General features: G+C 41.1%; 1 protein-coding gene across 2 annotated transcripts in view; it reads left to right on the top strand.

Moving 5' to 3' along the window:
• The first annotated feature begins 225 nt into the window (after nucleotides 1–225).
• The window catches only part of BICC1 (BicC family RNA binding protein 1), an 88,793-nt gene continuing 62,408 nt past the window's right edge, over nucleotides 226–26,610 (top strand). For both annotated transcript variants that reach the window (XM_079313274.1, XM_079313273.1), the window contains exon 1: nucleotides 226–680. In XM_079313274.1, the coding sequence (XP_079169400.1) occupies nucleotides 245–680 (436 nt within the window). In that variant the 5' untranslated portion in view covers nucleotides 226–244. The remainder of the gene's footprint in view (nucleotides 681–26,610) is intronic.

Genomic DNA, 26,610 nt, shown 5'->3' with positions numbered 1-26,610 from the left:
CACGGTGTACCTCGGGACCGACACCCGCCTGTCCTGTGTCGCCCGGCCCCGCACGGTCTCTGGATGCGGCGGGATCCCGGCTGACGGGGCACCGCAGCCGGCAGAGACCCCTGCCCAGCGCCCGGGGGCGGTGCCGCTGGGGGCGGCGGCATCTCCCCCGCCCTCCCCGCCCTCGGCCGGGGCCGCGGCGCTGCCCCCTCCCGCCGGGGATATCCCCGGCCCCTCCCCGGCGGGCGGCGGCCCAATGGAGGTGGGGATGCTGTGCGGGCTGCGGGCGGGCTGGGGGCGCCGCCGAGCCGCGGACGCCGGCGGGCCGGGGCCGCGCTCACTCGGCGGGGAGCCGCGGGCAGAGGCGGGCGGCGCCGGGGCTCGGTGCGGCGGCGGCTGGGATGCGCCGGCCGGGCGGCTGTGGGGGCAGATAGCGTCCCGCGGCGAGGCGGCCGAGTGGGGCCCGGGGCGGCGGCCGGCGGGCAGCGCCATGGCGGCGCAGCGCGACCCGCTGAGCGGGTACCTGCCCCAGCCGCTCTCCGACCCGGGCTCCAACAGCGAGCGCAGCGCCGACTCGCCCGCGCCCGGCTCCGAGGAGGACTCGGCCGGGCCGCCGCGGCCCCTGCACAGCCCCGAGTGGGGCGAGGAGCGATTCCGGGTGGACAGGAAGAAACTGGAGGCCATGCTCCAAGGTGAGGGCGGGAGCGGCGGCGGTGCCGGGGGGCGCGGGGCGGCGGCCGGGAGGGGCGAGGGGGACCCCGGCCCCCGCCGTGCCGTGTCCCGGCTCCGGGCGCCGCCGTGGCCTCGGGCCGGGCGGCTCCCTGCGCCCCGGAGCGGAGCCGAGCGCCCCGGCCCGTAGCCCGGGTGGCCGCCCAGACGCTGTGGGGGCCGGGCCGCTCGGTCCCGCGCCGCTGCGGCTCGCAGGGTCCCCGTCCCTCGGAGCTCTCTGTGGAAACGTGCCGTCCCGCTGGGGCAGGGCGGTGCGGGAGCGGGGCTTTCGAGGAACAGGCTGGCGGGCAGGGAGCCGCTGGAGCCGCCGTGCCGGCCGCAGGAGCGGGACGGCTCCGCAGAGCTGACAGCGGCCGCCGCTGCCCTGGAACCGGCTCGGCCCTTGGCTCCGCTCGCTGGGGCTTTTTGAAGTTTTTTTTCCTTTCCTTGAGGCTACGTATTTTATCCCAGTATGTTTTGAATTATCTACTCTCAGTGGAAGTTACGTAGCCAGCTCTTGAAAAACAGGAGTAGTAATTGCTGGTTTTGTTGCTAAAGAGCGCATGAGTAGGTCGGAACCAGCTGAGGATGCTGTGAGCGGGGTAATTGCCCCGGGCTGTTCCCGGCTGTCTGCTCCGAGCCGCCCGTGGGGACCGAGGTGGGTTTCAGGCCGTAGTGTCAAATCTCAGGGTGTGCCTGCATGAACAAGAGGAGACGGCGGTGTTTCGAGAGGGCGCTTTTTCCTTTGGAACTTCTGTTTTGTAAACATTTAATGTTACACTAGCACGGTAACTCACATATTTGTGTCCATTTTCAGAACAAACAAACCCTTGACAAATGTTTCACCTGGCGTGTCACATTTCAGTCACTCACTGGGAACTTTAGGTGCTCCCTGCCTGAGCATCCCCTGTCAGGACACCTGCTCCTTGCAGCGGTGGAAGGGAGGCTGTGGGAGCAAGCAGGGGAGCAGGAGCTGGTGAGTTGGGTTGGTCACTGAAGAGCTGCGGTTTGGCTTGCTGACTACAATGATTGGAATTTTTTTAAATTGAGATGCTCTCTCCTGGGGGTGAGTTAATCTTTAATCAGTTAATACTTCAGTGCTAGTAGAAAAATCTCATTATGTAATGCAGTAAAGAGAAAGGAATTTTGAGAAACAGAGCAGCAACAACTATTTATGAAGATGTGCTCGTTAGAAGTTCTGTAAGAAGATTGCCTTAACATTTTCCTCTAATAGCCAAATAAATTTCTATTATCTCATTCCTCACACAGTCCCTTCTTCCACTGCCTGAGGTAGTAAGCATAAAGGGGTAAACAAAGCTCCCAAGCAAAAAAAAAAATACTGTATAGGTTATATGACCCAGTAGTAGCCAGTGTCAAAATGTAAGATTTTCTTTCCTCATTTTTCAAATTTTATTTCTTACCTTTGTAAGAAGAATAAAGTAGTATAAAGTATATGAATGGTGGAGCATAGTGAGTAAATGCAAGCAGAATACTGTCTATTTTTTGATGTGAGGTTGCTGTATGCCCTGCCTAGAATACATGTTCTTCAGGTGATGGTTTGAGGAGGGTTTGTATCACATAGTTGTCCTTGTTGTGATGGAAAGCTTATGTTGTACTTGGAAATAAGTGGCTTTATATAAAAATCTCAAATGTCTGGCTTACTTTTAATGAAAAAGAGCTTATGAGGAAACAAGAAGTGAGAAAACTGAAGTGCTTGTTAAATATTATTGTCTTCTTCAGTGTCCTCTCAGTTTCCTCTGTGTGCTTTGTAGGTTTTTGTCTCCTCTCTTGACTAACAAGAGCCTCAAGCAGCTGTGTCAGAGAAAGCATCGTGGAGCCAGATCTGTAACTGGTACCCAGAAATTCAGTCAGTTATGCTGTTGATTACAAGCCAAACTTGATTTTATTTTTTTACTTCTCCCTCTGTCCCCACCTTTTGTGGTGATCTTTTGGGAATGGAAGCTTTGACTTGCCCTAGTAGGAAAGGGACAAAGAAAAAGAAACAGTGTGAACCATCTTCAGGGACAAACTTCTGTTAGATAATTTGTAGGGTTTTGTTTCTAATACCAAATCCTTCACTGGAAGTTCTTAAAATATGCAGAAGTTGCATTGTGGAGGAGAAACATGTCTTCAAGTGATGATGAGCAGATTTCTTATTTCCAAAAGTTAGTCAGTTTTTGCACTTTTTTAAAATTCAGGCTGGTGTAAATGCAGCTTTTTGTTCATATTAGATGCTTAAAGACTCCTCTTTTGCTTTTTACCAGCTACTAGATAGCTTGTTTAAATTCGGGAAAGTTACTTTTTAAATTATTAAAAAACTTAGAACATCTTCTAGTGAGCACCACACCTTTCATATATCGTGGAAGAGAGAAAATATATCATTCTTTAGTTCAGTTGTCTTTAAAGCCAAGTTTAAAAGAGCATCTGTTGAAGGAACTTAACAGGAAATGTTCTCATTCTTGCTTGGGGGTGTCTTGGTGGTGATTTTTTTTTAAATTTTTTTGCTCATCAACATCTGTTGTTTACTGTACTAATCGTGAAATGTAACAAAAACTGTCTGGGAGATAGAATATGCAGCAGCTCCATGTTCAACTCAGTGCTTCTGCTGCTTTTTGTATTGCTGAGTTTTATGTGTGCTGCTGCTGTGGTTATTTTCATCTTTCCCACAGTTGATAGTTTGTGAGCAGTTTCCTGAGAGCCAGGGCTGATCCCAGCAAGGCTCACCTGGGAACAGCAGACTCTGCAGATCATGGGACACCTCCCTGTGAGATACTGAGTAACTGCAGTAAGTGCTGGAGCAAGGACTCAGTATATTTCTTTTGAAAATGAGGAGGTGCAGAAATCAAAGCTGACTTGAGGTGTCAGAAAATTTTGATAGATTTGAGGATGCTTCTGCTACTTTTTTTTCTCCCCGCTTTTAAAAATAATTGTATTTGTATTTCCTGACTGGTTCTCTTTGGAATATCAGAAATTGCAAAGGTTGTGGTAAACCCCTTGCAAATAAGAATTCCTTGTGTCCATCTTCTTTGTATGACTGTTTTATTACTTACCTGTAGATGGCTGGAATCATGTCCCATAAACAAATCTCAGTCTTTGCAGTGGGGTGTAAACTCTTATGCCTCATGTCTTCATCAGTTTGCTGGTGAACAGATACTTCTAGAATAATTTTGTTTTTTCCTATTAGGCCAATATGAGTTAAACAGATCAGCTGTTCTTTTCAGCAGTGGCAGAAGATGGTATTTCCTAGTAGCCCAATTAATTACAGGTGCTCTGCACAAATTCTGGTAAATGCTCAGGTGACTTCATTTTGTGGGATGATTTATTTAGTGTCTGTTACCGTAGGAGCTGAGTATTATTGCAAAGATGCAGAACAGTAAACTTGGGAAAGCTGTCCAAAAAGTGCAATCTATCAGCTGATGTTGCAGCAATCAGTAGGCTTAGACAAGTTGGCCATGAACATTAAAAAAACCCAAACCAAGGAAAGCAACACTTTTTTTTTTTTTTTTTGCTTGTGTGGTGTGTCTCATTCTTGGTTACAAAATGTTATGTTAGTTTGAATTTTAATATTCCTTTTTCTTTGTCATATTCTTTAGCAGCTGTAGAGGTTTTTTTTGTGATACATGTGGTTTAAGCAGTCACAGTTAAATGCTTTGTGACTTTGTAATGCACTATCACACGATAGTAGTTTGCTAAAAAAACAAATCCATTCTGATTTTAATAAGAGTCTAAATCTAGCAATGGTGTGTGGGCCCATGTTATATATGGCTATTTCATTAAAGAACAAAACTGCTCATTAAAATTGTTTTTCTTCACTCTGTTTTGTATTTTTTTTATGCATCATCTTTCATTTTGAGGACTTCTCAGGGGAACTTTAATTAGACATCTAAAACTTTATGGGTGATGGGTTTTTTGTTCTGTTTTTTTATTGGTTTTGTTGGGATTTTTTTTTCCCCTTATGAAGTAATTCAGCATATACCTGACTATTTATTGATAAGGAAACACATGAAGCACAGACCTGCATACCCAGGAAACTCTGAAGAGCACTTAGCAGCACATGCACCCAATTTGCCCTTGAGCTCATCTTACAGAGCAGGCTGTGTTGCTACCAGGTGGGCACCTTGGAAAATAGCAGTGGGTTTGATACTGGCTGTATTGGTTATGTCACAGGTCAGCTGGAGTAGGCCAGAATTGTAGGAATCATGTCAATCATGTGTAGACTCCATAAAAATAATAGTGGATCACTGATTGCTTTCCAGGCAGTAAGGACACAAGTGCTGTAACAGATTGAGTATGAGCAGCCAGTGCAAGCAGCTCACTGAAGTGCCTTTGTGAAGCTCTGTCCTGCCATTGCAGCATTGAGTGAGCTCTCCCCTATCCTAATCCCTCTGTTTTGGTGCTCTTTGACCACCACAACAAGCTCTGTTTTTCTTAAGAGGGGGTGACATGAATACTTAGGTAACTTTTTTGTGCAGTTTAATCCAGGAGAAACTTACTGTAAATCAATTGTTAATTCCTTTGCCTAAAGGTCACCCTGAGACCATTGTCAGATCTTGATTGTACTTATGCAATGCCTCTTTCTGATGTCTGGTTGATAACCAGCTTTTGTTTGCTGATCCATCAGGTGAAACTTGTGTTTAAACAAGTATATTTTCCCTACTTAATGCATAACTGTTGGAAAGCTTGCTTCAGTACTTTTCATAGTCTTCTCCACTGGTTTATTTCATCTATAAATCAATATGTGTGGCAGGCAAAGTTAGGGGAAGTGGAGTGGGGGGGTGGAAGGAAAGCATTTATTGGAATGTTCTAAAGAAGACAGATATTCTAAGAAACCCAGGCTTCTGCTGAGGGCTACAAACAATGATTTTATTAGAAGCTGGACCCTGAAGATACGAATTTTGAGCAAGCTGGCTACTTAACAGGCAGTTGTAATGTTCCTGCGATGGTGTCTGTGCAGGGAGGGCAAATTTCATGTTTAATTTATTTTGGGGTTTTATGTTTAAGTGGCTAAGCAGGAACTACTGATATTCCCCTGGATTCTTTTGTGTGTTTGTGATGGTGGCAGAAATCTGTACAATTAAACTAAGTGTACTGTGGTCTTTCGAGTAATTGGTGTCCCTTGCTTGCAGCTGAAGTTAAAAATACTCAGAGTGCTGGTGATTTATACTCCTGTTTACAGTTCCCATGTCCCTCTTGGAGCTCCAAGGGTTGTGAACTATAGATATGTACTGAAATATCTTATGCTTTATTCTAGTAGATCCTAACCACAGTTGCTTTTCCTCGAGGAGGAAAATGTGGGGTTTTTCCTACCAAAATTGTGAGATATCTGTTGGTGGTTTTTATTATATTTTGTTCCTTGTAATGTGTCAGCATAACCTATACAAGGACATAGTTGTGGGGAAATTGGAACCTTCCTAATAGCGTTTACATTTGGTTTTTAGCTTATATGTAGCAGGAAAAAAGAATCCTAGTTCTTTGTCAGGTTTTCAAATCCCCGAAGTGCTGAATAGTCTATTTCTACAAAAAATAAATACATTAAATGAATTTGTGTGACTTGTAGTTCTTGCATTCCACTATTAACAATTGTAATAATACCACTTTCTCAAGTTTCAGTGTTCAAGTAGTACAACGGACCATCATGGTTTGGCATGAGCTGCTGAGTTAAGTATTGCTGGCTTGCACATTCCTGTTGGTTATATTGTAATCTTTACCTCCACTGGAAAATATGTCCTATTTTGAGTACTCATTTCAGGCTCTTGGCTTTATGCCTCTCAAACAATGAAACATGCTAGTTTTCTTTAATTTCAAACCTGTGTGTTGAAGAACTAATAGCTTTTAAAACATTTGTACAGTAGTGACCTTTGCTGTGGAGATTCTGTGATGACTTTCATGAACTTTGAGCTTAAAAACTCAAATGACTACATGAGTTCAGTTTACCTACAGAAAATATCTAATAAGCTATCTGAAGGAATGAGCACTTGAATTAAGGGTTTCTTCTTTAAGATGCTGCCTATTAATCAGTGTTAGTTTCTAAAATAAGCAATTAAAACCATGCTTTGAACATAGCTTTTGTTCAACATTTGTTTTCGTGTCCTGTCTCTGGCTACACAGTATGAGTGTGTTGCATGAGGCAAAGGAACTCTTCATGTTTCAGTGGCTTTTACAGCTGATTTATGTAAAGATGTCTGCAGTGATAGCCTCTTTACTGGAATAAATAGTTCCATGTTAAGGTTTTATTGATGTTTAGAAGGAACGCTCCTGAGTGAGAGTGATATCTCACTAGATAATACGGTCTGAGGAATCTGAGCAATCAGTGAGTTCTCTCATGTGTGAAAGCAGTTTTTGGATATTGGGTGGAAAAACTCTTTATGTCTCTGCAGAAGAAGATTGGTGTGATAGGGGATTGAAAACAAATACATAACTGTAAAGAGTGAGTGTCTGAATAAGTAATTTGCCTGGTAACATAATTTGTTTAAATTTTTCTACTGCAAGCCAGATTTCATGAAGAGGTTGATGGGCATGTAGCAGCACTGTTGTCCTGCTGTGCAGCTCTACTGAAGTAGACACCAGAGCATAGAAGGTGGGAAGGCAGGCATGTGCCTGCAGGACTGTGCTGGGAAACCCATATGTGTGGGGACATCCCTGAAGTGCCTGATGGTAGTGCATGGGTAGCAGGCAAGTGAAACTGAGGGCTGGGATTTCCCCGAGACTGGAGAGGTGTGATGGCAGCTCTGGGCACTGGAGTCCTTCAGTGCCAGGGTCTTTAGGGTGCACAGAGTGGGATGCTGAGGAGGAATGTTGCCCTTTTTATTGGGGGAGTGGCAGGATTGCAGGGAGCTCTGCCCACAAGCCATTTGAGAGTGCAGGGGCAGGAGTGCTGGGTATTTTACAGGTGGCTGCTGCAGAGCATCTGATTGGAAAGAAGCAGCAGATGAGAGGGAGGCTCCTGTTTGCACTTGATCCTCATGAAGGAGTTTAACCCTCTCTGTTCCCTGCTGGGGCAGGAGCTGGCAGGACACAAGCCATATAGGAGGTTTCTGGGATGCTTTTGTGACAAGCAGGTAATGGTTTGCTGGGATTTTGCCTTACTTGCAAGGAAAAATTAATCATGAATACAAACCATTCAGAGGGACCCTGGCAGGCTGAAGAAATGGCCCAAAGGAATTTCATGAAGTTAAGCAAAAGGGAGCATGAAGTGCTGCACCAGGGGAGAAAACTGTCCCAGTTTGGGGCCTGACATGCTGTGCAGCCCTGGTGGGACATGCCAGGAGGGCTAGGTCCAGCCCTGGTTTCTCCAGTGGCAAAGAGACATGAGCATTGTGGAACAAATCCAGTAAAGGCCACAACACTGCTGAGGGACTGGAGAGCTGACACAGGAGGGGGGGCTGAGACATCTGGGATTGTTTAGCTTTAATCCTGAGAAGGACAGGGAGTACCCTATGAATTGTGTGTGTCAGAGGATATAAGCAGATGGAGCCAGAGTCTTGTCTGTGGTGCCTAATGACAGGACAAGCAGAAAAAAAAAAGTCATTTTATGACTTGTCCTTTTTTTCTGGAAAGGAAATAATCCATAAAACCTGGAGACTTTCCAGTTTTTGCAGTGTTCAGTGCTGAAGTGAGGTCACTGCTATCTCTTTTGGACAGCAAAGGAATCAAAGGATTCTTAACTACAGTTTCCATTGTTGAGTTAAAATACTAAATCTGAGTTTGGACTGTAATATTAAAGCACAGTGTTTATTAATGTTAGGTATTGAGGATGACTAAAAGTATATTTTTAGGTAAATCCTTGATCAGATACCAATATTAAAAATAGCACTTTGCATCCTGAAGTTTTCTCAAGAGTTGATAAAATTGTGATTGAGTTAGGGGTCAGGTTCTTTTCCCCAGGGCATTGAAAATCATCTGCTGGGAAAACTGGTCTGTACACCCCACCTTTAGCAGTCCTGGTAGGATTTGGTGTGCTGACCCCCAGGAAGATCCCTGCAGTCCCCAGGAAGGCAAGATGATGGCTGTGTCAGGGTAGGTCTTGGCTCTCATGCACACGAGGGTGCAGGCTGTGCTGTTGGGGTGCTCTGGCCCATGGGAGGGTCCCTGCAGCCTGGCTGGGTGAGCTGGGACACGGATCTGCTGTGGCAGAGTGAGTGCTGCTGCTGTGATGCCTTCAGACAGCTTTTGAAATGATAGTCCCACAAGGATGCAGGTGTGGTCAGCTCTGTGTGCCTCTCACCTGCTGGAGGTTTTGAGGCTTTATCAGGGTTGGCTCCCTGGGATGGGATGGGATAATCTAATCTAACTGATGCTCAGTGGCCAAGCAGGGGAGCTGCCCGTGGACTGCAGTGGCTTTGCTTCTTCCAGTGGTGTAGTTCAAGGACACTGTGCTCTGGATCACACTGCATCCTCTTAAGATTTGTGTTGTTGCTGCTGGTATGTGAGCAAGCTGTGAAAACAGGAATTGGGAGTGCAGCTGGGATTGGAGCCTGGTCCTGTTATCTCTATTGCTTGGATTCCATTGTGTAAACCACAGGACTTGTTGCTCAATTTATCCTTCCTGGAAGTGTCTTCCTTGCACATGTGAGAACAAACAGGTGGTAACTTGTTCTTTAGATTTGAGTGAAGGGTTTTTTAAAAATATCTTTATAAGTGTATCACTTTTGGTGAGAAAGACAATAATAGATGATGCATTTAAAAGGCATGAGATTTCCAGTCATTCTGACTACCTCCCAAATGGCCAGCTTCCAGCATCTGTGTCTTCAATTTGGCATCTTGAGATCAACAGTTTATGAATGCTGTGGAGTAAAGCTCCTTTTTTATTACTTGGAGTTTTTTGTGTTTTTTTTAATTTTTTTTTTTTTTTTTAATGTCCCAGGTTCACATGTCCTAGAATTTTAAAGACTAGATTAGATTTTGGCCAGTTCCTTTAGGGGCTGTGAACTTCTGGGGTGCACTGGTCACTTGAGGAGATGCTTTCCAGGACACCCACACAATCTGCCATCTGAAGATGTTTTGAGGATGAAGTTAACCATTGATAAGTGATAGTTCTGTATGCAGCTAAATGTTTTAGCTGTTACCATTTCTAGAAGGGCTCAAATGCAGCCTGGTAGAAGTCTTACTGGAGTGGAAGGAATATTCTCTGGTTTGCTGCTTTGAGACTTTAAAAAAATTTCTTTTCTTTGCCCCATCTGATTTGGACTGCTGAGCCTTTTCCCAGAGGTAGGAAGCTGGTCAGTGTCACTGGTGCCAGTCACAAGGCAGCTGCATTCCCCATTCTGATGCAATTCCAGGGCTTGCCTGGCATGTAAATGTTGCAATAAAACTTGTGAAAAATACTGCTTATGTATAAAACTGGGTAAACTTGTATGGAGAAGGTTTTTCTCAGATATTAATGTATAAAACTAGTGAGTCTCCATTCCTCTTTTTGCTTTTTGGGAACATGTAGATGCAAGTGAGGCATGAGCCATCCATTTTCCATTTACTAAACTTCTCTGCAGGCCAGCCTGGGAGGCTTTGCAAAATCTTGGTTCCATTTTCCCCTAAAACTGTGTCATGTCTGTAGGAATGGTTTTCGAGGAAAAGTAATCAGCAATCATTGTGGTTATTGTCAGGCTTGTAGTATGTAGATGCTGAGGAATGTTTATTATATTGGGGGTTTATAGGTACTTCTTTTCACCTTCTCGCATAGAAAAGGTTTTCTGGTTTGTTTGTTTTCCTCTGTGCCTGCCCAATGTGTTAAGAAGCTATGGGTTGATGGGTTTTTTTACATCTTTCAGTCCTTCTCTACAGCTTTTTAGCTTGCAAAAATAACTTCTAATTGTAGGAGTTATAATGACACAGGATTTTGCTCTGGCTGCTAAAATATTACAGATGTTTTAAAAGCAAAAAACTGTAAATAATAGTGCCAAGACAAGAAAAAAATGAAGCCTCGTTCCAGATCATTCAAGTGAAGTATATCTTCGTGTTCAAATTATGTACTTAGAAAGATTGAGCTATGTGTTTTCTCACTTACTTGGCACAAAGTATGTGTAAAAGCTTGACTGATTGTCCATGCTAGTGATGAGATGGCAAGCAGAGCAAACCCAAAATGCCATTCTGCTGCTTGTGGAACAGCTCAGATCATGGGCTTCATCTGGTTAGACTTGGTTCTTACACTAGATTTCCTCGTAAGGAGAACTTGCAACATTTTTGTAATCAAGTTGAGCTTAATGATCACTAGTACAGCATACCTGAAAACTGGTATTAAGCCAAGTAAATCTGGTCTGAAAGAAGCAATGTAAAAGATAACTGGAGGGAGAAATTGGTCACACTAATGATTTATCCTGTCATTTTGAAGTGCTGCTTTTGTTTTCTGGAGCATGTGCATGTGTCTGTTCTTACCTCACAGAGTGGGTCAGGAAGGGGACATCTGGTCCTGCCCCCCTGTTCATCCTGGAGCACATGGCCCAGAACTGTGTCCAGCTGGGTCTGGAATATCTCTATTCCCTCTGGGCAGGCTGTCCCAGTGCTCAGTCACTGCACAGTGAGGAGGTTCTTCCTCGTGTGCAGGGGGAGTTTCCTGGGCATCAGCTTCTGCCTCCTGTCTCCGCTTCTACCTTGCTATATAAAGCTTTAAATTTTTTTATTGTTTTGATAGTCTAAGGTTCCATGGTGAGGTTACCATATATTCCAGTGTTTTAAATAGATTTTCACCTCTTCCTTTTTTGTTTGTAAAACATTTTTAAATTCTGCATACAGGTGGCGATTTCTTTTTTCACGTTTTAAGCAACTTTGGTTTGCGGAATGCATTACCACTCTGAATTAGTGGTTTAACCTTTAAGTGTGCCTTTTACCTTATTGCCAATCATTTTATGTGAATGGAGGGCTTTGATTATGTCTATTTTGATTGGCTCTGTTCTGTTCAGTCTGTGCCTGCAATAAATTTATGGCAGTTGAATATACAAGGTTGGTAACTCAAGACCAAGCATCTTGAGAGATGCAAAAAATGTAATCTTGTAATTCCAAAATAAATATTAAGTCCATTATAAGTGATGCAGTGAAGCATTTTTGTTTAGTTACATTGATGTCTTCTGAAGATATTCCCCATGACCTTTGTGGTGTGATTGTGTTGTATAAAATGGGATGCAGTGTAATTAAGCCAGGAGCTTTGTTGTGAGGGAGTTCATGTGCAGAACATTACACTGTGGTACAGAGCCATGATAAGTGAAAGATGAGCCATGTGCTGAACAGAAAGTAGTTTAAATCACCTGGTTTAAAACCATGTCTCTGTGTGTAATACTTACATTTAAATGGAAAAACACATTTATGTATTTATGTGTAATTGAAATAAAGAATACATTTACATGTCACCCATGCTGGGATATGGAAATCCTTTGTTTCATTGAAGGAATATGAGACTTGGTCTTCCTTTTTCTGGATGTGCAAGCACTTCCATGGGTGAGAAGTGCTATAGAGTGGTGAAATATTAAATTACATTAGATGGCCTTTGTTTATATGCAGCTGGAGCAGTTAAAATAGCATTGATTTAAAGAGTCTGGATGTGGAATACATTTTTAAAATACTGTTTTATATAGTGGAAAGGAATCCTGGTATGTCTTTAGTTTTTTAGTTAAACAAACACAAGTGCTGTTTTTCCTTAGTAAATTTGCTTCCGGAGTGTGTATAAAATAGTGGATAAGAGAATCTGTTTCTAATCTGTTCCATGTGCAGAAAAAGTGAATAAATTTGATCAAATCTTTGGTTCTTTATAAGCAATTCCTTTTTGACATACGAACATATTCTGCAGAATTTTCTTTTTTTCGTCTGTGTGGAAGTCATTACCATCATTAGAGTGCAGAATACATGGATTCTCAATATGTGTGAAATTTTTCAATGCACTAAACAATTGAACATGTAATGATGTTTACTGGGTTGCTTAGCAGCACTCAGGTTTTTTACTTTAAGTGGTCTTCAGTGACATCTTTAGATTGTTCAGAGACTTGGCAGAAATAAAAAGTCATTCTGGTGTTTGAGACATGAGGAATCGTTTAAGCTGTGGAAAAAAAAAAGAGTAGGGTATTGCAAAGTTTTGTGTATATTTAAACATTTACAAACCTTTATATTCTGTGTTCTTGTAAATGTTTGGGGGAAGTGAGTGCTAGAAGATTATTCTGCTGGATTTTAAGTGTAGTTTTAGGTATATATCACCTGAAAGATGCAGACTTCAACAGCAGATAAATTTTATCTGACTGAAGTTTTTTAAAATTGGTTTATATGTAATTGGAAGTCTATTTTCTGTGTTTATGGAGACAGCCGAGGGTTAATGGTGTTTTGACTTGAGAATATAATACAAATCAATTAAAATATAAAATGTTAACACTTTTTTCCTTAGAGGAAATCAGTTGCATATTTGCAGGAATCTTTTCATTGGGTGTCTCTCCTGTATCACTGCAGAGCTTCTGTTGGCACTGCCTTCCCTCCAGGCTTGAACAGCCAGCAGAGAGTTTGAGACTGGTTTTAATAATGTGTTAAAGAATTAAGTGCTGCAGCTTTGTGCTGCCTGAGGCTGCTTTTGGTGTCTCTCCTCCCTGCTCCTGCTTTCTGCATTGCGTGAGTTAAAGGAATGTTCCTCCTCCAAGTGGAGCAGTGGCTTGGGTCTGGCCCCTGCAGGACTGAGCGAGGCGTGGGAGCCGTGAGTGGCTGAGCTGAAGGAAAGATTTACACAACTGCCCCTGCAGGTTAGCCAGAGCACAGGGCTAGTGCAGGCCAGCAAAGCCAAGGTTTTCAGACGGATAGGAAATCTCAAAGTGGGAAATCGCGGGACCCAAGAGGCCAAGGGAGACGTGACTAAGAGGATTATTAAAGTCCAGTAGCTTTGGATGTGCACAGGAAGAATCTCCCCATATGTTGCACGGCAGCCAGGCACGCTGTCGGGAGAGGAGCTGCTCAGTGCTTCTGTTCAGCCTCTCTTCTGCTGTCTGTCTGTTTGTAGTGTTTTATGGGAGGAGAAGAGGAGGAACCACTCACCACTCCGTTCTGCCCCTTCCCAGAACAGAGCGTGATGGATGGAGATCACTCAGAGCACGTTTGGCATTTCTGCACCTGGCACCCAGACTTTGGGCTGCTCGTCCTCATGTGAGTGAGAGCAGGCCAGGGGCAGGCAGGGAGAGCTGGGAGCCTGCAGGGGCTGCATGGACACGGCCTTTTTCCATCCTGACTGCCCTTCCAGATGGAGTATGGATCACAGGTGAACATTACATTTGAGTGTAGGCTTTGGTCTAGATGCTTTGCTGTGTACCTTCCAGCTTGATGTGCTGGGTTCTTTCAGCTTGATGTGTGTCCCAAAACAGCCACTCTGGTTCATCAGGCCTGCTGCACTGGAATGGAGGCAGTGGCAGGGTGGTTGGAATATTTGCCATTTGGGTGCATTTTGCTTACTGCAATAAAGCAAAATCAGATGCCACGGTGCATGTTGACTTCCAGGTTAAAGATGTGAATTGGAGGACCATGGTGTGGAGCTGCTGGTCAGGTGTCAGTCAGCATGGATTTGCATTTTTCTGAAGAGCCACAACCATTAAAGAAATTTGCAATCTTCTGGGTAACAGTAGATACTTTAGGAGTGTAGTTTTGCATACAGCTGAGTAGCCACTTTTTAAGGGTTTGGTGTTGTGCTGTTTTACTCATCTTAATTACTTGCAAATGATTTAAAAATAATTGGGGAATACATGTATTCATAAATAGTGTGAAGGTAATGGTGAACTTATAGATGTAGCTTCTCATTCTGAAACACTTGAAAGTCCTTATTATTTAGCATTTTGAAGTAATTTAACCTTTGTTCTACCATTTTAATAATCAAAGGAGTAATAATGTATACTTAATAATGGCTGAGTAATTTTTATATCCTGTGGAAGGGTTTAACATCAAGACAAGTGACCACATTGTCCCTTGGTTCTCTACTCTAATTATAAAATGTAATTATCTTTGTAGTCTCTTGTGATTCCAAAGTGATGTAGTCTTCTCAAACATTCTGCTGTTTGGCTATATTTCTTTTAGTTCAGAAATACAAAGTCAATTTAACTTTTGAGGTAGTCCATGAGTTAAACCTTATAAAGAGAGAGTATCTCTACATTTTTAAGTAGCGTTGAAGAGGCTGTTTAAGAGGAAAACACCTTTTCTGGTAAGTTAAATAACTTTTAATTAATTTTTTCTAATGTACTCTAATGGAACTTGCTTATTCTTTTCTAAGTGGTGGTTACTGCTGCAGGTGGATCCCAGGTCAGTTCCTTTTGCCCAAATACAGACTGGTTTGGGATGTTTCTGGCAGGAGCTGGTTAATTACTGCAATATGGATTTTGAAGTGGACTGAACATCTAGGTAACAAGTGCTTGAACTGTCTCAGCTCCCTGGTGCTATTTCTTCAGCAATGGAAGAATAGTTTCCTTTTCTGGAGAAACTTCTCTGATCTGTGGTCAAGTGGGCTCAGTGTAGGCATCGAGAGCTGGTTAACATTTCACTGTGACAGCTTAGGCAACAGAAGTTTTTGTGGTTTTCTTTTCTACAGCAAAAGTTTTCTTCTAACACCTTAAATTTGTGATTATTTTTCATTAAAGTTACAGAAAAGATTTGTATCAATTTCTGCAAATTGGTTTTGCCATGGCTGTGGGTTTGTGGTAGCCAAGCAGTCTCATGGTTTCAGGGTAGCAGCTTAAAGAGCCGGAAAGTATTTTATGGTGCAATCCAGTTAAGCTGTAACAGAATACCCAAATTCAACCAAAATCAAAACAGAAGAAAAAAATGCAAACAGGAAACGTTGCTTTTTTTGGCAGTCTTAATAATAATGGCTGGTGAACTCCAGAAATGGAGTACACCCTCCAGACTTTCACCTCAGTTAATTCTAAAGGGTTTGGGGATTTTTGTTTGTTTGGGTTTTTGTTTGAATTTTTGTTTTTTGTTTTTGGTGGGTTTTTTTTGTTTGTTTGTTTGTTTTGTTTTTTTGTTTGTTTTTTTTTTTTTGTTTTTTATGCATGATTGACATAGGCAGAAACTTTCAAGTCTAGTGAGCTTCTTTGACTGTAACTTCTGGCTGTTACAATGTCCCTTCCATCCACAAGAGTAATTTATAAACTTAGGTGCTTGCACTTACAGAACAATCTACTGGTCTCTATACCACTAAATTAGTGCTAATTGTATGCAATGCCTCATTGTTTTTAGTAATGTGCCAAAAAAAAGCAAACAATAGCTACATTCTGTTTTAAAGGAACAGCTCAAATAGTTGAAATAGCACTGGCAAAAAACCAGCATGTAGGAAGAAGCATAAATTAATTGATAAAGTCATTGTTGGCACAGTAGGAAGCCCAGTACTGTTGTGTTTATCTCAAGAACAGTGTGAATTGTGAAGATTGGAGCTACATCTGATGGGTCTTACTTGTACTATTGCATCTATGCAATAAACTCTATATGCAGTTGATACTTCTGCATTATTTTTGAGCTCAAGATTAAGTGCTATTGATGGTATGAATTGTTAGAGTAAACAAGGTGCATGTATTTATAATTTTGGTTTTTTTTTTTTCAGAGTATCTGGATTTCAGTATCAGGAGGGGGTGGTTGAATCTTGGGCTTACATTTCTCTGAGTACATAGACTTTTTTCAACTGAAAAAAACAGGCTTGGTATAAAAATCACCCATGGTCTCTGCAAACTTAGGAACTTGGAAAATTCCTAGGGATTAATTGCAACTCTAGGAAGACCCAGTTAAATAAAGTCAATAGTAGGAGGCTTTGCTTAATGCTTATCATGTGTGGGTAGGGCTGTGTTTGCCATTTTTCTGCAGGAGGCATAATGCAGTTTATTCTGAGTGGGCGCTTGCTCTGTAGGGAGGATTTTTCTCACTGGAAATGCCCCTTTTCCCTGGTGGTGTTTGTGTGTGCTGGGTGACAGCAGAGCTGGGCATGACTTCAGTTCTCTTTTTACCTTTACTCAATGCATTTGTGATTTAAGATCCCTGACTCTACCAGTATAACTTGGTGTTTAACCTTCTGCTTCTTGCAGTGCAGTCTCCTGCTGTTTACTCTGCCTAAAGACTCCTGAAACATGAACTTTCCAAACATTCAGCAGAGGAACTAGAGCAGCAAGTCCTCAGCTTTTTCCCTTTCTGTTTGGTTTTAAAGCTAATCCATTTTAATTGCAGGAAGAATGTATTTTTTCTCTTGGCTGCTTTGCATTGCACAAAGCTGTAGTTCGCTGTGGAACATCTTGAAATCTATATAATTGTAATGGAAGAGGAATGTTTGGAATCTTTTGTAGACAATTTCTTTTTTTTTTTTTTTTTGAAGCAGAGCTTTCTGGATGGCAAGGAGCAAAGGCTGCCATAGCTTTTTTAACTTTTCTGTTCCTCAGTAGCAGGAATTTTCATATTTAAGGGCTCCATCATTTATCCTCTCCTTCCTTTCTCAGGAAAATAATTGTTGGGTTGGCAATTTTGAGTAAAATACTTAGCCTTAAATTTTCAGTTTTCAGCTGGTGGTACAGCTTTGTTTTTATTTTTCCCCTGAATGTCTTTATGGCTTACTCAGCATTATTCCAGGCTTTGCATAGTTCTTGCAAACCTGGGGGAATACAGACTTGACTTTTTCAATCCCGAGTTGCTCTGTGTGATTAAAAAAAGCTGAAATTAAGGTCAGAGGCTCACTATATTGAGAACAACACAGTTTAAGTGGTTGCTTTGTGTGTGGGGGGGTTTGTTAAATTATAAGAGGAAGAAGCATTAGACATTAATTTGGGTTTGTTATATATATATTATATGTTTACTCTAGTTTTTTTTAACTTGCAAGTTAACTTACAGAACTTCCAAGAAGTCTAAATCTCACCTAATATGTGAGATTTCTTTTCTGAGGGCTTAATAAAGCTTTAAGGAGGTAATGGAGGACTTGGAAAATGACAGTATTTTCTGTAATAGTGATACTTGCCTGCATGCATTGCATTTTGGTGTTGAAAAATGACATGACTTGAAATAGTCATCAGAGAGAAAGTGAGGCTGAGTTACAGCATGTTCACCTCTTATATAGACTGTGTGTTTTTGATTGGGGTGATTGTTACTGCTATTCTTAGTTCATCATCTACTCCTATTTATTGCATATTTTGGTAGAGAATGAAAACCTAAAGCTGTTTTTTTCAACATTTCTTGACAGGATCTGCTTAGGACTAGAAGAAGGCTTTCTTTGCATGCTTTATTTTTGTTTTTAAAATGAACTACTAGCTGGTGTTAACTGGAAACAGTAGCCAGAAGTGGGCACATAAGGGGTATTGACCAATCTGTGCTCCAGGGTGGTGATTGTTTTTCACTGAAATACAAAGCTAAGATCCCCTTGGCTGTCAAGTGGCAGCAGTGCCATTATATTTTTACTCTGCAGCAAAACTGAATGCTTGAGGCTTGGTTTATTGTTAATTCTGTTGAACATAAAACACTCACATGGTTCATTTTTGGTTGAAGAAACTATAGATGGCTATTGCACACACACATATAGTAATTTTATCGATGGGTAGCTTTCTTCTTTTGCAGAAAGCTGACCCCAGTCCATGCTTATTTATGTCTGGGAATGCTGACTATGAGCTACTTCCCCCTGCTCTCAAGTGGACTGTATTTCCTTAGGAAGGTTTGCAGTTCAAAGCCCCTTTGCCTGTTTGAGACAAAACTGTTGTTTAAAATCAGGCATTTGCACAGCGTTCTTGTTTTCCCATACAGCAGCATACAGATGTGGTTATTGTAAATTAAAAATCCCCCTGTTTGTATAACTGGATTGGAAGGACCTTATTGCAAGTGCCTGTTTGTGCTTTACATCATATGAGTCATGCACAGTTAGGGATTTCTCAGGAGCAAATGTGGCTCCATAAATAAATAAAGGAGCCCTTTTTCCTATACTGGCTGTCTTTATCATTCCTAGCTAGAATTATTCTCAAGAGCAATCTCTTCCAGTGTTCTCTGTGTAGGGCTCTTGGCTGTGCTTATTTTAAAGACTTTTGCATAATATTTTTCCTTTTGCCAGGGCTTCCTTGATACTTAAGTTGATGTTTTATGCCAGTTATTTTTTGGTCTTTTTGCAAAGAACCTCATTAATACTTCTTTACCTGTTTAGTAAAAGCTTGCTTTCCTGTGGTTTCCAGTCTAACTTATCTGCTACCATAGCAATCTAATCATTATCTAATTATCAGATGATACTTAAGGATTGTATTTTTGATACAAAAACTGGCTGTGGTTTTGGTTTTATTCACTCTGGAGTTTTGAGAGTGACATTATGCTCCTTGTTCATTAAATTGCTAAGTGTACCATGTCAGCTCAGCCTCAACAGATCTGGATGTGTGCATTAATTATGACAGTTAATTATGATTGCTCCAAAGGACACCAATTGCCAGGTAACAGGGCAAATAGCAAGGTTTGAAAGTAGACTTGAATTTTCTCTCTGGTTCACTGACATTCTTTCCAGATTACTCAGCTTTCCATGTCACTTGAAAAGTGAGTGTTTTGGCAAAAGCTTTATGAAAGCATGAAACACATGGGCAATATTTGTAAAAAATGGGGATATTTTGCAAGCGCAGTATGGTGAGAGATGTTAGACAATGCTCAGGCCATAGTGGTTTTTATGAATAGGTGGTAATATAATTGTGTTTGGTGATAAGCAATTGGTTTTGCATTTGTTGCTGGAAAAGGAGTTGATCCTTGACATATTACAGAAGAAAAAAATTGACAAACTTTTACAGAAAAGATCCAAATTGAGTAACACTGAGCAAAAATGGTACAACAGTCCTGAAAAAGCATTGCATTAAATCAGCTGCAATAACATCTTGCTATTAAAGCCTCTTTTTGTTTGCAAAAATATGATATTTCTTGAGCTAAAGCCCCCATGCAGGAACTGGAGGCAGAAGTGTGCCAAATATTAGTTCCTTACTTGTTATTGTTTGTTTTTCTAGATCTTGGCAGAAATTGCACATTCTTTGTTTTAATTTTTCACTTCCCTGCGCTTGACATTTTATATCCTTTAAGTTTACAAGTTTCTTTCCAGTTTATTTTGCAAGAATTTAAAGGGTTTTGTATTGTATCAGCTTTCTAAGCAGGACTTTCCTGAGTCTTGAACATAATAAAGGGGAGTTTAATTTCAGGAATAGTCAAGGTTTCTAGGTAAATGAGTTGTGTAACTCTGAATTGCAGTTGTTTAAAGCACAAAACAATGTTTTCTTGTTTACTTGTGGTCATTAATTTAGCTTAAGCATTTCCTGCACTGTATCACAAGGTTGTGTAAATGCAGCTTTGTAGAGTTTTCCTGACTTATATATTTCTTGTAAACAGCAGTTGTAGAAATAACTTTGAGTCCATAAAAATACAAATTAGATAGCAGGGGGCCAGATGTTAGTCTTTTAGATCACACACTACAGTCAGTGATTTGCTTGTGCTTGGAAAGAAAGGAATCTTAGGATTTGAGTAACATATTTTGTGTAGGCAACACAACTTCAACTCTCCACTTCCTGCCCAGTCCTTAAATGCCTCTCTCAGTTTCATAAAGTTTGAATAAAAGGTTGAGCAGCCCACAAAGGCTGGCTTTCAAGTCTTGGTGCCCACACTCCTCTAAGTGATGTTTATTTAGAGTTAGTCTGATGCCCACAGCAGTGTTGGGATAGGTTTGAGCAGTCCAGGCATCTACTGGGGGTTTCACCCCTCTGCAGGGTTGCTTCCTGAGTACTGAAATGTGCAAATGAAGATTTCTTTCTCCTCACAAGTGTAGCAGTTCAAAGGTGTTGCCAGGACTTTGCAGTCCCTTGGGAGTGTTTCAGCTATCCTGTGGCAGGACCTTGTCTTTAGGAGTGGAAATCACAAAGAATCCAGTGGTTAATGCAGCTGGATTTTTAAAGACTCATCTATTTAGAGACTTGGGGTGGAGGGATCATTGCATTTCTATACATCTCCCCTGTAGCCAGAAGACACAGATTGGAAACCAAGAAAAATTAACTTGAGCATTAATGTATATGAAATGTATATGTATAATGTATATGAAAGCACGGCCCAAAAATGCATACAAGGTTTGATGACTGAGCTATAACGTTGTTAACCTTTATTTCCCTAAGATGCTAGTTTATTTTTTTTAATGCTGCAACATTTGCATCCCTGGCTATTTTTGCTTACTTAAGATCTGCCTAAATTTGGGAGGAGTCCCCATGTGAAGAGGGCTAACAGCCTAGATCAGTGCTTTAAGGTGAAGGGGCAGTTAAAGCTTCTCCCCTGTGTGTAGCCTTTAGTGATGTGTGCTTCCAGCATGTCTGTGTTCAATTTCAGAAAGAGCTTTGGAACCTCTGAAGGACAAATCTCAATAGCATTGAGGTATTTGAATAAATATCACTGTATGTTCTGCCAGATAAGATTTTGGTTTGGGTTTATTTTAACCTTTAGGTGACTAACTTGTGGTCTCTTTGCTTTTACACTGTCATACACAGCCTGGGCTCAGTTTCTTAGTACTGGAGCCATCATGCATTCTTTGGAGAGTAAAGAACTTCACAGTGAAACAGTAATGAATCTGCCACTTTGCTGCTTGCTTGTGTAACTTGAAATTCCACTTGTAAATGCCACCTTACCCTTGGTTTGGCAAGAATGCTCAGGTTTTCTGAAAAAGTATATAATAGCAAACTAAATATCAGCATGGTTTATCCTCCATGATTTATCAGCTCCTCTTCTACTGTAGAGAAAATTGTTTTCTGTAGTTACTGATGAAAATTAATGAAAAATAGATGGTGGAAGAATGTTATCATTGTTTACCTGAATTTCACAAGGATTTTCTACCAAAATCTATGAAAAGCAAACTTTTCATAGAAGATTATTTACTTTGAAAAAATCAAAATAAAAAGACATGCTACCAGTAGAAGTGCAGAATTTCTTGTGGAGTTGTATCTTTTTGCCCAGAAGAGGCTCTCTCCTGGAGGCAGCTTAGGGCAGTGTTTTTCTGGGTATATACATCTGCTGTGTCTCAGTCCAGAACTGCTTATATCTGTCGTGCTTCCTCAGTGAAACAGCAGATAAGGATTTCCCAGGTGAAGTATCTCAGTTTAGGAGATTGAAACTAACTTGGTTTAATTTTTGATTAACACCTTAAAATCGGAGTGCTTTTGCTTGTTTTCAGGTCACCGTCCTCTATTTTGCAAAACAGTCTACAATTCTAGATTAAAAGCTAATAGATTATTCTTAACATACTATGCAGTCCACATCACCTAATGCTGGATAATTGGAGCTGGCATGGATACCAAGCTTCTGGCAAATTTTACCTCTGTAGTGTAAACCATTTAATCTTACTGCAGTCTCTAGAAATCCTAATTATACAGCTTGACATTCTGGATTTGCTGTGAATGTGTATGTTTTTATTTACATATGTGCACATAAGTGGAATAATTTAATGCTTTGGCAGCTGTATATAGCAGTTGTGTTTTTTAATGTGGGAGCTGTTCATAAGAAAAATTCATGTAGATGATGAAAATGTGGACATAAAACCAGCTGTGAAAATAAAACTTGTTCACCTTTACCCAGAAGGGTCTAGACTTCTGTTGTGCTTTGATCTTCTTACCTAAACAATTCCTTCATTTCCTTAGTTTCTTAAAAGCAGAAAGATCTTGGTGTTGTGAGTAAACTTGAGTTTGGCAAAGTAACTTATATCACTGTATTTTTGTGCTGATACATAATTTGGATTTCTTGCCTAGGAAGTGCATGGAAAAATGGGGGACAAGTTGTTGCACATTTTGTTGTGGTACACATCTCTAGTCTGGGTGGATGGTGAGTTTATTTCCTCTGCTTCCACCCTTTGGGGAGATTCATCCCACTCTCTCTTTAAAAGTCTGCTTTGCAATTTCCTCAGTGATATTACTGGAACAAATTGGTTTAATTCTTGGGTCAAACTGATGAGCTTGCCTTCTTCAAATGTTATGTTGATTATGAAGGTATCCAAGATAAACTGGCACCATTTTTTCCTGTCTTTAAAGCTATGAATTGAAACATACACTGTATTCCTGAAAATGGGGTTGTGTGTTTAAGTGTGATTTTTACCTTTATCTTCTTTTTTTTGTTTGTTTTTTAATTAACTGAATGCATCATTGCCTTACTCCAGTGCTTATGCCTGCACATACTTGAATTTGTCTTAAGCTTTTCTTCTTGGCTTTTTAAACTTTTTGTCCTTTGCTACTTAATGCTGGTTTATAGCTCAGTTATCCTTCTCATGAAGTGTTTAAGTGGGTTTACATTTTTCTATATGTAAATTTAAACTGATGTTTTTCATTTAGGGGAAGTAAAAGATACAAAAAAGATCCAATTTACTTTTTGCAAATACTCAAGGCAACAGCTGATGTCAAGTGGGCACTGCTTAGGTAGTACTGTCAGTAATCTAACATATTGCAAACTTGGTGTATAAGAGCGAATCAGTTTTACCCTGAACTGGAAATTGACTGTTCTAAACTTAACACCCTCTTCTAGAATTCCTCTATATTCCTATATCCTTTAGAACCTGGAATTAAAATATGACAAGAAGCCTGAAATGGATTTTTGTCTGGGGAAGAATTTGCATCTAAGGTGATCAGTATATTTTGATACTGATGAATGCAAAATAGAAGATGGCATGCATTCAAAATTCTCAGGGTAAGGGAAAAAGAGATGCCAAACAGCCTGGGGTGTGTGGATTTGCAAGTGTTACCAGCTGTAAGGACATGCAGAAATGGGAGAACAGACACACAGAAAAAGGTTAACAACTTGTGTTATTTAAAAAACTGAGGCTGTTGGGTTTTTTTTCTTCTGACAGAGATAGAAATTAAGAGTGTATGGGTTTTGGACAGAAAAGGGAAACTCTTTTGTTCTCCAAGTATTCCAATTTCATCCAAGAAGCTGGAGACTGTGGGGCTGGTTGAATTTTAGAAATGCAAAAGACTTTGTAGTTCCAAATAATGGGTTTTTTTTTTTTGTCCCTGTCAAATGTATTACAAAATCTTGTTCAGCATAATGGGTTGAGATACAGGCAGTGTCTCCTCACTGGTGGAAAAGGCCTTGGAGCTCAGTGTTTAACCTGCATTGCAACAGACTTAAACAGTTTCCTGTATAAAGCTTTGTCTTTGACTTAATCTTGGCTTCTCTCCTTTAACTCCACATCTGTGAATGACTCATAACAAGCAGGACTATCAGAAAAATATTGTGTACATTTTTATCCAAATCTGTAGGGTTTTTGTTTCTAATTTTTTTGCAGCCTTGCTACATTCTTCCCTCCCATGCAATGAATCATGCAGTATCTGTGCTCAAACCTGACAAGAAAAGTGGTTGTGCATTGAGGGAAAGTTGAATGCTAAACAAATAGAAAGAATATCCCCAGTCATCAATCTGCTGAGAGCAGAGCTTTTGTATTTGGCAGGTATCCTCTGTCAGCCCCCAGGGCACTTCTGATATTATGATTTTCTTTCCTCCTGTAAACAGTGAGCCCTGTTAAATGGATACTCTGGCTTGGAGGCAGAGCTGGATCTGTCAGGCACTGGCAGCAAGGGAGGTTCTGCCTCCTGAGGCACTCAAAGGCTCTTTTTTTTTTTTTTTTTTGAGCTGTCACATCCAGTGACTCAAGGCAGTCCCACTGCAGAGCTGTACATCTCTTATTTCTCCTGTGCATCCATGAATGCTTTGGCCCATTTCCAGATGTGTGGCAGCACAGGGGCAGCTCACTCAGCTGTTCTCTCCCAGAGTGTTTACAGTGGCCACACTGAAGGGAAGGGGCAAAGTGCTACACCCTGGGTCCTTGTCTTCTATATTTTTATTTTAAATACTTTCTTAGGCAGCCACAGCCCTGTATTTTGTGCAGGTTATGTTCATGGCAGTTCATGCACAAATAATAGTGAGGGGAATCAACTGAGACAGGCCAGGTGAAAGAAGGGCTGGAGTGGTTTCATCCTGTCACAGTGTTTTGGTCTCTTCCCTTGTGTTAGAGAGGAAGCCTAGAGTAGTGGACAAGTGAGTTGCTGGCTTAAATATTCATAATTTTTATTGCTATACAGAGATGTATTTTATAACCCCAGCATGGTATGTTGGTGAGATTTTCCTGCAGCTGCTAGAGCTGCCCATCTCCAGCTTTTTCCCCCAAAACTACCTCTCTTTGGGTAACAGGTCAAGGGAATTGATAACATCTAAGCTTGTGTTTGAAGTGGGAGGCTGCTCTTGCAGCCTTCATGGCTGGTTGCATGCTGCTGCTGTCAGTTTCTGACTACAATTTGCTTTGGAACAAATTAATACAACGTGATTTTTTTTTTTCTGCCCATCCTATCATTTTGGGTACAGAGTTCCAATTTCCTGGAAAATTGAAATGCTGAAAAGCCTGTTTGGGGGTAGGAGGGCAATTAACTCCTTGATTAAAATAATAGAAGCTAAACTACATCACATTTCCTTTATGCCTCTCAGTATAGGTGATCCTTTTTGGATGTGACTGATTCCGCTTTGCATCTCTCAGGGAGCTGCTTGGCAAAGAGTGAAGGAAGACTGAGATCAGATGCTTTATTTATATATATATAGGCAGAAAAAAATGCTTTATAAACATGAAAGTAATAGAATTGTTCTCTTCCTTTTTTTATTACTGTGCCCAGTATAATTTCAAAGATGTTCTTCTCACAACTGGGGGAGCTACAGTGCTTGAATGTATTTTTAGTAAGGTTTTAATCAGGTTTCACTCATGCTGATAGCAAAGGATCTAAACAAAGCTGTTTCAAAATTGACTTTTTGATAGGCTCACTTGTAAAAAGGGGATTATCAGTAGCACAGATAAACATTTTCTGTTGTAAGAGGATCTAAAAACAGGGTGTACGACTTGACTGTTATTTAGGTGTCAAAAAGCTGTCTTCATCCATTGATTAAAATGGAAGAAAAATGTAACTTGTAATTAAAAATCTGGCAATAATAGTGTAATTATTTGATGAAAAATCAGCAAGTCTGTCTTTCTTGCAATTCTGATCTTTCCCATAACCTGGTGGCTGGGCACACTGTTTGCACGGATATTCTCCTTCATGGTACCATCAAAGTGATTACAAACTTGAAATGGAAAACTTGTGTTTGTTTGAGACTCCTTATGCTTTCAGGAAATCCTAAGTGAAGTTGTGCTTTGTTTGGTTTTATTGTTGCCTTCAGTTGAATTTTATTAGTTAAGCAATTTCCAGAAAGCCCTCTGCAGATCCCAGAAAGCAGGGCCTTTGATTTATCCTGTCAGCCATGGGAATGAAGGCTTCAGTCAGGCTTTGAGAATTTGTTTGGAAGCATCAGCTGGCATATCTTCTGTAGGAAACAACAAGAGTCCTTGAGTGCATCTGAGGGAGGATGTAGGAGACTTCCAGGAATATTTTACCCAGTTAGATGATGGAGCATTTGTGACTCTAACAGTAAACAAGTGGCAGCTAGTAGAGTAATTTTAATCAGGTAATACAGTGTTGACAGCTACTCAGTTTCCCTGGCTTTTTTCTGGAATGGCTGGCAGGGAGCAAAGTAGTGACTTGATTATCTTCATTAAACTCCTCAGTCTCGTGCCATGCACTCTCTGTGCTCCACATCACACCAGGCAACGTTCTGTGGTGTGGGGATGAGCTGCACCCACGTGTGCCTTTGAAAGAAGAGATTTCCACCAGGGAGAAAGGGGCTCCCAAAGCAACCCCAGCTTCACAGCCTGCCTTCAAGCTGTGACTTGTCTCTAAAAATAAATAAACAAGCAGATTTATTGCTATGCAGAGTCTCGAGAGACAGCTTTTTCCCTAGGGATACATTTGTTTTGCAGAATTAGAAAAATCTGTTAGATAGCTAACATTTACAGTTATGTATTAATGATTTTTAGATAGAGTTTTATAGTTATGCAACTCTAAAAATATTGATGATGGAATGGACAAGGCAAGTTGCTTTCCATATAACCCAACTGTATTT

Source organism: Erithacus rubecula (genome assembly GCF_903797595.1).
Source record: "Erithacus rubecula genome assembly, chromosome: 9".
NCBI lineage: Eukaryota > Metazoa > Chordata > Aves > Passeriformes > Muscicapidae > Erithacus > Erithacus rubecula.
The sequence above is the reverse complement of the archived record's forward strand: the minus strand, read 5'-3'. Positions and strand labels throughout refer to the sequence as shown.